The sequence below is a fragment of the Cheilinus undulatus genome, linkage group 11, assembly GCF_018320785.1.
Source record: "Cheilinus undulatus linkage group 11, ASM1832078v1, whole genome shotgun sequence".
NCBI classification, from domain to species: Eukaryota; Metazoa; Chordata; class Actinopteri; order Labriformes; family Labridae; genus Cheilinus; species Cheilinus undulatus.
Window position 1 is genome coordinate 35,631,225 of NC_054875.1, and position 15,030 is coordinate 35,646,254.

The 15,030-nt window shown below is 38.3% G+C and overlaps 1 protein-coding gene across 5 annotated transcripts in view; it reads right to left on the reverse strand.

The window, feature by feature from the left end:
- The window catches only part of uhrf1bp1 (UHRF1 binding protein 1), a 28,424-nt gene that overhangs the window by 11,287 nt on the left and 2,107 nt on the right, over window positions 1–15,030 (reverse strand). For 4 of the 5 annotated variants that reach the window (XM_041798876.1, XM_041798875.1, XM_041798878.1 and 1 more), the window contains exons 1-12: window positions 14,590–14,936; window positions 11,274–11,436; window positions 8,636–8,674; window positions 7,901–7,992; window positions 7,600–7,789; window positions 7,097–7,237; window positions 6,800–6,970; window positions 4,865–5,048; window positions 4,626–4,712; window positions 3,765–3,941; window positions 2,106–2,251; window positions 781–922 (exon numbers count right to left, since the gene is read on the reverse strand). In XM_041798876.1, coding sequence (XP_041654810.1) covers window positions 781–922; window positions 2,106–2,251; window positions 3,765–3,941; window positions 4,626–4,712; window positions 4,865–5,048; window positions 6,800–6,970; window positions 7,097–7,237; window positions 7,600–7,789; window positions 7,901–7,992; window positions 8,636–8,674; window positions 11,274–11,436; window positions 14,590–14,633 — 1,576 coding nt within the window. In that variant the 5' untranslated portion in view covers window positions 14,634–14,936. Of the gene's footprint in view, window positions 1–780; window positions 923–2,105; window positions 2,252–3,764; window positions 3,942–4,625; window positions 4,713–4,864; window positions 5,049–6,799; window positions 6,971–7,096; window positions 7,238–7,599; window positions 7,790–7,900; window positions 7,993–8,635; window positions 8,675–11,273; window positions 11,437–14,589; window positions 14,937–15,030 lie in introns of those variants that run through there. The other variant, XM_041798879.1, reaches the window with a different exon arrangement.

Here is a 15,030-nt window from a genome sequence, read left to right on the forward strand (position 1 = left end):
TGGTTAACACTAACATGCATATTTTACGTTTTATATGCTCATCATACTTTATTTCTCTTTTTATTTGTTTGTACTTTGATGTTATTTCACTAACTGACCTTAATTGTACTTTTTAGTCATTTTCATCAATCCACTTGTTTATGTCTGCTTTACTGTTAGCTTTTATGCATCTATGTGGCTACCTGTCTGTCCACCTTGCTGTTGTTGTTACCTCCGCCAAGGAGGTTATGTGATCGGCAGGATTTGTTAGTCAGTTAGTTTGTTTGTTAGCAACATAACTCAAAAAGTTAAAGATGGATTTTGATGAAATTTTCAGGAAATGTCAGAAATGGCATAAGGAAGAACTCATTAGATTTTGGGAGTGATCCCGATCACCGTCTGGATCCAGGAATTTTTTAAAGGATTCTGTACTATTGGGAGATAGGGCTAATGGCGGAGGTCTGCGCTCTCCGAGTGCTTTTCCAGATTTTAACGCATCTATGTGTTTGCCCATCTATGTCTGCTGTAACTGTCAGTTTTTAATGTCTCTTTGATTCTGCTGTCATTTGCCTGACCAGAGACAAGGACTGCACATTAGCCATTGCTAAGTCTTGCATCAAATGCACTCTAACTAGATGCAACAATGCCAATATAACGCCTCTGACTAACTAATAAATAAATTGAATCAAAAAACAGTTTATTTAAGCTATTAAAGCAGACACACATTGACCATACAAAACAAAACTTCAAACAAATATATTAGTTAATAACCAAATATGGTTAAATCCTGCTGAGTGATACCTGTTACAGTGGGGTTTTCAGGAAAGTAGTATTCAGTTAGCTGCAGATAAACTGCTGGCACACTGCTGGGCAAACACAGGGATTTTCGGTTGCAGGATAATAAAGACTGGGTCTTCTTGTTTTGACGTCCTCTTGTGGAAACCTGAGAGTTGAGGTAAAGATATTAGAGCTGTGGAAGAAACATCACTAGATAATAGATCTTTAATAGACCAGATAATAGACCTTTCTTTATTAATTTGCTTCAATTAAGACATCATTCAAAACAGACAAAAGGAAATTCTCTATGAATGAATGTTGCACAGACCACAACTTATAACCCAAGTCTGAAAACAAGGGACTTTCTCTCATAAACTGAAGGTGGAGACACATACATGCTGAGTATTTCCCCTTATGACTAATGTACTATCATATGAGGAACTAAAAGAGTCTTGAGCTTAAAATAATCTTGGAACTTTTACATCAGCAAGTGGAGGGTAAATTGAAAGAGAGAGAGTTTCTCACTTTCAGGTTAAGGATATAAAGAAGCCATATAGCCACATATAAGGGACTGTATATGCTTCTTAATGACCCATCTAACGAAGAGTAATTTTCTAAAAGTACCAGTTAATAGACGGTGGTTTCAATCAATCCATGATTTGACAAATATGCATCTTCTGTTGTTGCACTTCCCTGGCAGGAAGCATTTACACAACATCACATCAATATAAGAGATCAGTAATCTGATAAAACAGAAAAGACGTTTCTATGAAAGTGACTTTTGTTCCCTCTACGAGGGCTGTCAGGCAGATGTCTGCAGGGTTTCTAATCTGGCATGTCTTTTCTGGTTTGACTTAACTGTAAGTGCTGTGCACATGACAGCCATGTCAGCTGGTTCACAAACTGTAAAGCTACTACTTGGAGAGAAGCCAGTATGTTATATACAGTTTTTCCTGTATGTAAGTGTCTTTAAGTAACCTCACAGTCTAAATCCTGATAATACCAGCAATAAGTGGTATTTCAAAAAGGAATGCATCCGAATGCATCTACTGTACAAAGTTGGTAGAAGCATCTGAGTTTCATTTCATGTAAAAAATCCATGACACTGACATGTTACAGTTATTTTCCTGTTATATAACCAGTTCTTAAAACTAAAATAGCACCTTAGAACTACTAAATGGTTCTACATAAATACAGGATGCTTTGTTGAAGCTAAAACTTAATTCAGCAAAGCAACCAACAGCCTCATCAGAGGATCTGTCTGACTCCTTTCACTCCCTTACTCCATTCATTGAAGTGATGCTTCTGTGAAAGCAGGTAAATCAAGTTAGTTGATGACTAAAGCTTGCCTGGTGAATGTTCACATCATCCATCCTGACCACGAAACAGCAGGATCGCAGCCTCTTCAGTGACGGTCCAGAAGATGATGCAGCAGAGCTTCTTCTAGATCCTATTATTGTAGGAGGGGGGCTTGACTTGGGACTGCTATGTTGATCTGGAGGATGTACACAGAAAAGAAAACAATCCTTCACAGGCACTTAAGACCTATTTATAAAACGGATGATCTTTTTAAATCATAACACTCAATGATGCTAAAAATAATTGTACAGATTAGAATTTGCAAATGTTGTGGTTACTGAATCCTATAACAAATTATGATGGGGTTATGGATGGCCTTTTATCATTATTGATAAAGGTCAGTCATACTTAAAATCTAAGGCATAGCCTCAACTCTTTTGAGACAAACAAAGACGGTGTTGTGACATGCTCAGTGGCCTTAAATGTCATACCGTCACTGAGTGCCACCTTTGTCACACGTCAGCCTGTGATATTTCTTCCCTACTTTGTCAACCACCAGTCAACCGTAAGTGCTATTATTGTGAAGTGAAGGCACCTTGAAACAACATCAGCTCAACCACAAGGTATTAAAGTATAAAGACTCTCAAACAAGGCAAAATACTGCTCAATCCTGCTGAATACAAAAAGCATTCATCATGTGTTGCATCACGTATTTCAGAGTTTAAAATTTACTCTAGAACTCTACCAAGCAGCCTGGGTTTAGTCCTGCCTGTGGCTCCTTTCCCACATCTCTCACCGTCTCTCTCACTAATCCCTGTTTCTGACTCTATCCACTGTCCTTCTCTATAAATAAAGGCGTAAAAAGCCCAAAAATATAAATACAAAAAAAAACAAAACCCAAATGTTATTTAAAGCAAAGAAGCACATTCTGTACCAGAGAAAGAATACAACATACTGCACATAACTCATACGGGACTTCACTGTGTAAAGCATGCTGCTACTTGTCTCTGCAGCTGTAGAAAGGTGTCTTTTAGAGTGACAACCCATTCTCCAATATCTGAAAGCCTGATGGATGAATCAGGGTCAGTGGGATACCACAACTGTACCTTTAGAAATGCATAGTGACTGAATATTTTTATGAAGAGATTAATAGCTACGGTCTTGGACTGTATTCTATGGTTTGGCTTAAACGCTTCAGTTCTGAAGGTGACTCTTCTTAATGAAGGATCAAATAAATCTGAGTTAATTGGGGTCTTCTGAGTTTATTACTGAAGTTGTGTGGAAAGCCTCTGATGTTCGGCCATGACCGTACCGCTGTACACAAAAGCGAGGTTCATACAGACATGATTAGCTGAGTTTGTGTGCAGAAACTTAACCAACCTAAACAGCAGTTTGACCTCAATCCCACTGAAGACCTTTGGGAGGAATGTGAAGGCTCATTGCAAGCCGGGCCTTATTGTACAACATTACAGCCTGACCTCACAAATGTCCTTTTGTCTGAATGAGAACAAATTCACACAGGCTCACTTCAGACTGTTGTGGAAGGCCTTCCCGAAAGAGGGGGGAGGGGCTTTATAGCAACAAAAGAAGGTCTAACACCATATAAAGACCCCTATTCCTAGAATATGATGTCTAAGAAGCTCAAACTCATGATGGTCACGTGTCTACTTTCTTTGGGTCATATACTGTAACAATACACAGTCCTGTACCTGAAAATGAACCTGAATAGGTAGTGGAGTCATTGATGGCCTGGGGCATCTCGTTCTGTGGCCCTGGGAACCCTGAAACCTCTGCTCTCTGCTGGTACTCCTGCAGCAGCCTCCCGGCCCACTGAAGCTGAGCCTCCATGGCTCCACAGTGACGTTCCCAGTGTCGACATCCATCAGCTGTATCAGAACAGCAGCAAAAAGCAAAAAAGCATACGATAGTTGCTGTTCTAGACCTTAAACAAATTTGCTGTGAAACAACTTTCATGCTCCGTTCAAAACCTTGGACATAGAGGTCACAGAACAATACAGACTTTGTATAGAGGGTTAGTTTCCATCATAGGTCTTTGTGTAAAAGCTGCGTGTATAAATTAGCTTAGATTTCTCAAACAAGAAACCTCTACCATGCTGTAAATGTGTTCCTAACAGTAAAGACTGCAGATAAATTCCTTCCTTGTGTCAACAAATCTGGCCACATTTCAGAGGTGGCATTCATGCTTATTGAAACTCAGCAGCTGTGGTTATAAATGCACATACTGTTAATTAAATTTTATTGTTATCTATCAATCTGTCTTCTATTGAGATTAACATGAAAACAATAATCTTAAATGTAGAAATTTTGTTTTATTCAACAGCATTTTTTCTGTCTTTGTTTAATTGACCATAATAAGCTCTGCTGTTCTCCATTCTACACTCCTGGAATTCCTCAAAGAATAATGACGCTGGGCACACTCTCCCAGGCCATTAGTCTGCTTGAATAGTAATCCTCCTAACAGTTAGGCCTGAATGAATACTGAGGGTAGATGGGGGCAGAACAGAGCCTCTGGGTAAGCTACAGTAAAGAAAGTCAGTCTGCACACTCACCGGGTCTGTGGATGGGGTAGTAGTCAAAGCCCAGCTTCTTGAATGTAAGCTGCATGGCACCTTGCAAGCCCGGCGGGGGAGACTCATCTATGAAACATCACATGATAATTGTTAGAAACCAGCCAGACTCTTTTGCTTGGCAGTTCAGTGTATCCCAAGAGTTCATTTGAGCACAAAGTCCAGAATACTTGAGTTACATCTTTATGCTTTAAAAACACGGTGAGTCATATCCAACTGACCTTCATCCAGTGAAGAACTGTCATTGCATATGTGTAGGTCCAAGCGAGATATGAAAGTGTGGTAGGAAGACTCCTTGACATCGTACATATCAAAGTATTGACTTGTGGTATTGGGGGTGCCAGAGGGAGGAGGAGGTGGAGGGTCTGCCCAAAGGTTATGGAGGCCAGGCGATGGAGGAGCAGTCTATATTTTGAAAAAAAAAAAACATGAGTTAAAGGAAGAATATCTTGAAAATCTAACACAGAATTGAAGAAAAAATCTAATCTGTGGTAGGGATGAGTATCAAAATCCAGTACCGACATTGTTCCAGCTAGGTAAACATGTTGCTGTGAACATGTGAAAACACTGGGATCTATGTGTGACTAAATCTTTGATTTAAACTGTTAGAAAGCTGTTCACCTCTTTCCTGGCTTGGTTTTATTTGAGCAGGGCAAAAATCTGAGTCAATGACCGGTCTTGATAGGGAATTACCCCACCCACCTAATGCTACAATGATGTATTTACCAAGCAAGTCATCTCAATACAGTCTGTTATTAGCTGATGTCACTGCCTTCATTGACGCGAACAGCCAGCTATGGGCAATTTTGTTCATTGTGAGATGAATTTCCCAAATCGATCAGCCATGGTGGCCTGCGGACCATAAAAAGTATCACAATAAAGATATATGTGCCAGAAAACAGTAAACTTTATTCCCAAGTTCTGCCTCTGCACAGAGCCAGGGAACTGCTCTCTGATCAGAAGCATTTTTTAAAAATCTTATTTCTCTTAAGTGGGTGTGACTTCAGCTAATTTGACTAACACACACAATCCAAGAGCAGATTTTACTGCCTCATTTTTCATTATTCTGAAGCTTAATTCTATAAACTTGGAGATGTTTTTCATTACTGAAATTTAGCCTGGTGGTTAAAAACACAGTGGCCTGTCATACAACAGACCTAAAATAAAGACTTTTTTAAATCACTTTACAAGGATTTTAAGTTACACTGGCTTCTTTTTCTTATCCCATGTTCAACTGGCATTCTATAAAAAATCATTTATAGATAGCTTGTGGTCTTCCACTGACTTTCAACAGGCTTTTTCCCCCTCAAATGTAACGATTCAGGCACTTTTCAAGCACTGGCACCGTATAAAGGTATGAATTTAGCACCTTTATTAGAAAAAAAACAAAAACCACCCAAATCTGAAGTCAAGAAAACCTCCAAGAAAAGTTGTGTGCCAGCAAATTTTGATTTAAAACCTCTTAAAGCCTTTGTTTTCACGAAAGGAAATGGGATCATTGTACTGTTGTAATCTAGTCCAAAGTCCATCTATTAATCTATGAATATACTTTAAATCTTTAATTGTTTTAATAAGTGCTGAACATCTTTTTCCTGTTAATTACGGTTTATTTATCAGAGGAAATAATGTAATTTAAAAATGTTTTTTAATTAATAAAACTCTGACATCATCAGACAAACATTCACAGCAGGTTTGTAAATATAAGAACACATGCCAGCAATACTTTTTACTGCTCATTTTTTATGTTTTTAATCCACCTAAAAGATCAACACAATATGAGACTGATTATTAAGTGGACAATCTGCCCTTGGTCTGATCTCCTCCTGTGCTGTCTGCGTCTACCATAATGCATGTATGTGCAATATTTTCCATTTAATTCAATATAAATGCTAGTCTTTCAAAGGCTTGTGTATTAGAAGCACATTATTTTAGACTGTTTCATTACCACCATTAAATGTACACGTAACACAATCATACTCATATTACCTGTACATACATGATTAATTGTGATTAATTAAATAAAAACCCTGCGGTTATTTTGATTATTATTAGTTTTAATATAATAAAAACATGCTATAAAATCCATAGATGTAAGAAATGACTCCCCTTTGCCTTAATTTCACTCCAAACACTTATAAACAGAAAAGAGGCAGGACCTGTAGGGACTCAGCAGTTCTGCTCTTTCTCTGCTTAGCAGACTTCTCCATGGCCTCACTGAGCGATTTAGAGTAATGGATGATGGCTTTGAGCTGAGAGTCCGTCAGTACCCACAGCAAGTCATCCAGAATGAAAAGCAGCTTGGATGCGAGCACATTGCAGTCCTTTATCTGGCAGAAAACAATGCAGAATTAACCTCGACTTGTGTTAAATCATTTGTAATTTAGATGAGCACATAAGAGTGATTTGTTGCTAAATAACAGAACAGTAATAGAAGAGTTGCAACAAAGCCTTACTCTGCGTTTCAGAGCAATGCGAATGCGACCCTGATTTGTGATGAGACGTAGCGGGGTGCTGCCGAGGTCCTGGTCGTCACTCTCAATGGCATCCGCCTCGATTCGTAGGCTCTGCCAGTTAATTTCTTTGAATGTCAACACCTAATTGAGACAAGAAACAAATTTAATCATCCGTTTATGGGAAACACAAAAACGCACGATGCTCTGAAATGTCGCTGTAATGACTGGAACTGGTGTGGAAATGAAAGAAAGAAAAGTGCAGCCTAACATTGCCCAAATGGAGCAACATAATAGATTTCCTGAGCGGATTACAAGAGCTCATTCTGAGAGGTTCTCCTTCTCTATACTCCCTGCAGCTAAGAAAACCAAAGCATTTGGTTGACTTAACCCCTGCAGTCCATTCCTGTGGTAAGACATTGTTTTCATTTTGGCTTTATAAACAACTTCCAGCCACAATATAGGCAAAGTTATGTGGAGAAGTGGATAAGAGCGCAGCTCTGTACCTCTCCTCTCTTCGGGTCTGTGATGCGTGTAAAGCGTAGGTCACTGCGCTGCCATTTGGGGTTGAGGCTGTTGCCTTGTAGCTGCCAGAGCTCGAAGGAGGCATGGAAGGCACGAGACTGCAACTTGATGGTGATTGAATTGATCCTGACAGACATGCCCTCCACCACCTTCTCTGCAAAGCCGTACTCACTGTAAATGCAAACATGAGCAAATGCAGAGGTCACTTTATCCATGCCATGTACTGAAGCATGTTAGCCAACATTAAAAAAGCTGGACCAAGATTGATTCTTCCAGACTTACCTCTGGCCTTCTGTAATAGCTATGGGAGAGGGGCCATTAGGTGGACGGGGCTCCTCACATGTCCTCATTTCTACCTCTACCTTATCCAAGAACTGCACACAAGAGGAAAACAATACTCACAATATTTCCCTGTTTATCCTATGATGACATTTCTCAATGACAGCAAGGCAAAAACACAATCAATGAGGCAGAAATACAACCACTTAAGCATAATAAACACAGATGTCAGCATTAAGTAATAATCTGGATAAATTATGGTCCATAATAATTGCATTTTTTAAATAACATTAATGGCATGCTTTATTTTCCCTTTTAGCTTTCACTGTAACCATTACCTGCAGCCACAGTGATGCAAAATAAGGACACCACTACACTTTAATATCTTATTTTACTTTAAGACTCACACACAGCTTAGTGGACAAGTCAAGAATTATCTGCACCTTGTGTTATCAAACATTTACATTTTTTAATGTTCCTTTTCTTGTCTTTCCAATTCATATCAAGCTCCTTTGGCCATGGTTAAATTCATGTCATAATCTTTGATCTACCTGAAGTTCCTTATTTTATTTCATACAGATATTCTGAGATTAATTGCATAAAAATGTAATTGTATAAAATCCCTATAAATAAAACAATGAAATACTATTATACTGCACTCATCCATCCACTCTAGATTAAGTAAATTATGATTTAACAGATGAAAAGTGAGAACAGCAGAGATAGCACCAATCTTACCAGGCAGATGGGGCTTGTTTTCAACTTTGTCCATTGTATCTAAAGAGAAAGGACAGGGAGGACCACAAAGTCAGTCACAAACACTTGCCATAGCAGTATTCTGTACTAATTACAATTCACTGAGCAGAGGGGGAAGTGGCCATAAAGCTCCTACAATGTCAAAGATGAATGCTCCTACATGAAATACATATTTCTTCCTCATTCAGAATTCTCTCTATGTTGCTTTTAGATTTCCATGTAAACTTCCTGTAGCTGTGTGGGACTAAAACTTCTATAATCACAGAGTAATTTATATTTATAACAGAGAACCACTAGTACACAGCTACCATTCTCAAGTAACCTTACAACAAAGGGAAATCTGATTCAACTAATAAAAAAGTTCAAGATATTTTGAGCTCATGGACAGTCTTTTCAAGAATGTTGACCAAGCAGTTGCAAAACAGATGACATGAGTCAGCAGTCACACTTGTTCACTTGCAGCAACACCACAAGATGCAGTTCGAAAAAGAGCTCTGCATTTATTAACAGAGGTGAAAGATAACAGTAATAATAATAATAATAATAATAATAATAATAATAATAATAATAAACTTTATTTGTATAGTACCTTTGAAAACAGAGGCTTACAAAGTGCTTTCACAATAGGCAGAATCACAATTACAAAGCATCAAACACAAACAGCAAAACATCACAAGAAAGACAAAACCCCAACAACAGAACAGCCCATGAAAAACTACAAGACTATTATACTCAAGTAAAAGTACTTATACTTTGGTTACAATGTACTAAAGTATAAGTACTGGTCTTTAAAATCTACCCAAGTAGAAGCAAAACGTAGATAATTCAAAGTTTACTCAATGTACTGAGTAGCTGTTTTTGATACCCAAGTAGTTTTTACAGTAAAATCTAACCTTTAATAATGTGCAATAAACACAATAGCATATGGATCCCTAACCGGGTTGTTTATTAAAGTATGCCTTAACCTAAAGTAAAATGCAACAGCTGTTTGAGGATGAAGTGTGGAATCAATCTCTAGTAATAGGCTACAGAGTGTCATGTGTAGTCAAAGCCAAACCACTGGACAGTTTCATGTTGTTTGCAGAAAGCTTGGACCTTCTCATTACAGCTTATGGTGCTCATTTTTCAACTTAATCATTGATGCATTTAAAATGTAGTGAATTACAATACTTCCTTCAGAATATACAGTGCTTAACAAATCTATTAGACCACCTGTCATATTTGTCTCAAAGACCATCCAGCATCATGAAGTGCTTTAATGCGGACTCTTTCATTTTCAGTGAGCTCTCCACGTTTTACCATTTTGAATAGGAATGAGGGATTTCAAACTGAATTCACCCAAATTTGAGCCGGCTCACTGGGCTTCTCTGAGAAGTCAGAAATTAATCAAGCATAACATTCAACAACTAAAACTCATTTTTCTGTTCAGGAATGCAAGTAAATAATTATTATGTGACATATTAATCAAGAAATAATAATGTGCTTACTATTTTTTCCAATTTTTATTGTAAATCAGTAAATTTGAAAATTCATGGATAACAATAATTATTATATTTTAGCATTAAAAATATAATTAAAGAGCTTCTACATATTGGTGTATTAACCATTGCAGAAACATAAAAAATGATTTGGTAATTACCAATGCTGTCAATTTAGGGCAGCTGTGGCAAAAACCTTACTTTGGTTAGGGTTAGGGTAGTCTGATGAATTTGTTGAGCACTGTACTTAAGTTGAATAAAATCACTGATTTCATATTCTTTACTTCCCCCTCTGTTTTTTACAAACTCAGTTAGAATAAAAGGCATATCAACATGCAAAACATCTAGTGAGGCTTAAAAAAAATCTATTTTTAAGATAATATTTCTAAACACACTATTATATGCAACACTGTCTATTAATGTTAGTAAACAATGCTTTATAATTGTGATGGTTTAATCATGACCTGCCAAGGGACTACAGATGCAACTTAGCTTTGTGATATCTCTGGTATGATGCATCAAATTGCAACATTTATATGGCCCCTTTAAAATAAAATAAAAACTGAACAATGTGTATAGCAATATTTAAAGCAACTTTATGGGAAAGGAGATTCAAGAAGCAGTATATTTTTGTGTGTTTAGAGTATTATTAAGACTCTTTAGATACATCAATAGAAATCTTACAAATGGATTTTGAATGATGCAAATTGTTCAAAACATGTGTAACACTGAGAATATCTGGGAACACAAACCTACAATCCTGACAGCTCACTGCACTGCAGCCAGTTTATCTGAGGATCACTCTGGCCTCTGGCCTTTTGTGTCCCTCTGAATCACTGCTTGCCTCTCCATTATTAACAAACAACCCGTGCTGGTCTGAAGGATCAAAACGTCCTCAGTAGTGCCTGTAGCAGTTCTTATCTCTGTGTTACTGCCACTTCTCATTTCATCTATAGCCCTTTGCATTGAAAAGAAGTGTATAAACAACAAGAGAAACTTTGTTTTGAATATTGCTAAAATGATATTAAGTCTGTATTGATTCTCTTCTGACTTTATGTTTTATAGATCTCTTTAGAAAAAAAGGGCACAGCCTCAACTGTTCGACAAGCTGTAAAATCAGGTTTGACCAGTTGGTTACATACCCTTATGGCGGCTCTGTTACAGTAGACCCGAGTGACAGCCAACCAGGTGGGCAGGTCAAGCATGTTTTGCAGAACTTCTTCATCAAGCTCGAGGTTTGAGAGCTGCCCTTCCCCTTTCAGTGTACTTAAGTTGATCTTGTCTGGGGACAGATTCTTTGTGAACCTGGAAAAGAGCCAGATATAAAGTGAAGAATCAAACAAAATACATCTACAGGAGGGCTATTTAAAACATTTTATAAGGGAAACCCTTGACATCATCAGTATACGTCATGTGGAAACAGAAACAGACAAAATTCAATTATGCAGGATGGATGCAAAGTGCTGCTGAATGAGTCATCACAGAGAAAGGGGAAGCAGCACCCTCCTTACACAGCCGTCCTTCCCATCTGGTTTGACCCTTGAGGGGCTGCTAGTGAAACCAGCACTAGCTTGCTGTAAATGTAGCAGCAATAAGAGAAAATTGATTTATTAGGTATTCTAATTTCACACAAAACACATGACTTAACACTGCTCTGACAAATCCCCATAACATTTCTGGCATCAACCAAGAGAAACTGCTGGAATGGCAGCTGACTAAGTTTAAAGTTAGAGAGATACAGAATGTGTCTCAATGTCTACTTCATCACATTCAAAAAATTATACTAAGCCATGTGACTGAATTTGCCAAAACATTTGACAGTAACACGCTGTACCTGATTATTCTGCAAATCTAGTCAAAGCTTAAAGCTTACTTCTGACACTGAGCCAACAAATATCAACAACACTTTTTCCATTGTCTGGGCAAATTACTTGAAAAACAATTACATAATATTACCCATAACCCTCAACGAGCTTCAAGCACTGGCTGTAGAGCAAATATCTGAAAATACTCAAAGCTTTGATTCAATAGTACAGTGTTTTACAACTCTATTTAAATATAGCTGCCTTTAAGCCATCACCAATTATTGTCAGCCATAATGAAAACCTGCTGCTGAGCAAACATGTCTGTGGTGCCTTTATTTATAAAACCAGCAGTATGGGCTTATTACCATGATTAGCATGGGTTAAAGTGAACAGACACTCACTTGATTCTCTTTCCATCAAGCTGTAATGTAGTTTTTTAGATTCAGTTCAGATATTTACACCAACACATACAGCATCTGTTTATCTACACATAAAGATTTTGTTAACAGGATGGTAGAGCAGGAAGGACAACTGTCAGTCTTGTCTGTTATATAAATAATTCAGATCCTTAACTGAAAATACAACATAACATACAGATGGGGACAAATATTTCCCAGCTGCTGTTAAAGATAGCAAGGAAAACAAACAAACAAAAAAAACCTACAAGGGACTATATTACTAGCCCCCTTCACAACTGACCTTTTTGTTAAACCAAAAGCCAATCCACTGCGGTGCAATGATGTGAATTCGCTTTGTAAACCTCAAAGCTTTTCAAATCAAGTTAAAACAGAAGGTTATCTTTCTATTTACACACAGTATAAACCTCAGCAGGGGTTTAAGCTGTCACTTCAGAATCTATAATGGCAAAAACAAATCACTTTACACTTGAGAAAAAGAAATGCCGATGCTCACAAAGACTAGAGAGAAAACTAGTGCAAGATGTGTCCAAAACCCCAGAGAAACTGTCAAGAGACTAGTGAATGACTTAGCCAAGCCAGGAATTAAAGTCTCAAAGAAGACAATCACTACAGCCCTGCAAGGAATGAACTAAGAAAAACTCTACTTCTGCAGAGGAGACACATTCAAGCCAGACTGAATTATGGTAAGGTCAACCTGGAGAAAGATTATGCATACTGGAAGAATGTCCTTTGGCCAGATGAGACCAAATTAGAGCTCTTTGCTCATGTTTGGAGAAAGAAGGCAGAGGCATACCACCCAGAGTACACCGTCCCCACAGTGAAACATGGTGGTGGGACTATTATGCTGTGGGGATGCTACAGTGCATCTTGAATTGAAAACCTTGTCAAGGTGGAAGGAACCACAAAGAAAGAAGGCTATGTGGAGATTTTGAAAGAAAACCTGAAGCAGGTAGCATCTAAACTGTGAGTCGCAGCTTTTTGTATCCTCCAAGTCTGTGTCCACTGTTCCCATGTGATGCAAAAATCACTATAATTATTAAGTGACAGAGACGACAGCATGGAGGAAAATATGACTCAGATAAATCGAGGGGCTCTGATTGATCTAGCAAAGCTACTGTCCACTCTTGTGATTGCCTTTATTCTTCACCACAGTGGTTCTAAAATGGTGTGGCAGGGCACACTGGTGTGCTTTGAGGCAAGCAAGTGTAGGTGTGCCATGGGAATTTGTAAACCATACAAATACAAATATACAACAACTAAAGCTACTGTAACACATGTTAAAAGAGGCCATGTCATATGAATATGATGTGCCTTATGATTCTTGTTTGACCTTAGGTGTGCCTTAGGCAAGTAAAGGTGAAAACCACCTCCTTTAACCCATCCAGCCGGGGAAACAGAGGCCTTCTGCACACATATGAATGTTCCACTTCCACCTTAGCCGATCTCAGCAGTGTAAAACTGACTCAAACCAAAATGCAGAATGTTCTAAAACTAGAGCATGAAAAGGAGAAAAAATAGCATCCCCTATGTCTCCTTGCAGAGCAGCAGCAGCAAATGTAGAGGAAAAAGACCAGCTATAGAGGAAATGCTGCAGCCAGCTCTGGAGAGGATGCTGAAGGTGACTGGAATACAGTATTTGACAGTGTGGCAAACACTAGAATAAATATTGATTTAAAAAGGTTGTCATCTTGATAAGATTTACAGAAACATTACAACAAGGAAAATTGGTCTTCAATTATTTAGTCACGTGTAGGAGGCCAAACAAAGTAATTAAATGTGCCAAGTATGGGCTGTCAAACTATTAATAAGGGATGAAAAAAGGGTTTGTCCTATAGATAGATAGTGTTAAGACACTGAGGACTAAATGTCTTCAAATTAAGAGCCACACTTTTCAGTATGACAAGGTGTTATCAGGCCCACCGATTCTAATAAATTAGCGTTTTAAAGCAGGTAATACATCTGTCTCTAACATATTACAGTTTGAAGAACACATATACATTCACTAGTCCGTAATATGGTAAATGTTATTAGGTCAGGGGGTGTGCTGCGCTCACTGTCCCTGTCAAGCCTCCTAACGTCTGTCTCGTGAGGCTGTTGGAACATGTTAGCGTCAGGCTAAAGGATGGTTAGAATCAATGTAGCTCAAATACAAACGAACAACCGTAAAGCTACAGCGTTAGAACCAGCATCCAGCATAGCTACTCTGCTAACTCACAGTAAAAAAATACGCTTACCTTGATAAATGTTTCAGGATTTGTTTTTTAATAATCCCGGCCATTTCTGCTAGTGTTTTTGTCCTCACACTAACAGCCTTTTATCCCTCTAAAATAAACATATACTAGCTTCCAGGCACCTCTAAATCGCACATAGCGTTAGCTGTGTGCATCTTTTAGCCGCCTCTGGCACAGCACAGGCTAGCTGCTACCTCGCTAAGCACCGGACAGCCACAGCCGCTGACCCTTTTTCACACACTCACACGAAACAGGCATACACTCGCACACAAACGTTCACACAGACACACAAAAATACACGATAAAACCCACACAGCTCCAACTGGAAAACACAGCAGCTTCGACGAGACAAAGACGCCACCTCCTGGATTTTAGGAGATAATGGCCAGGCGGAAGTTCTTTGAACCCTGCAAAAAATATACTAAACTTTTTAAAAAAATTGAG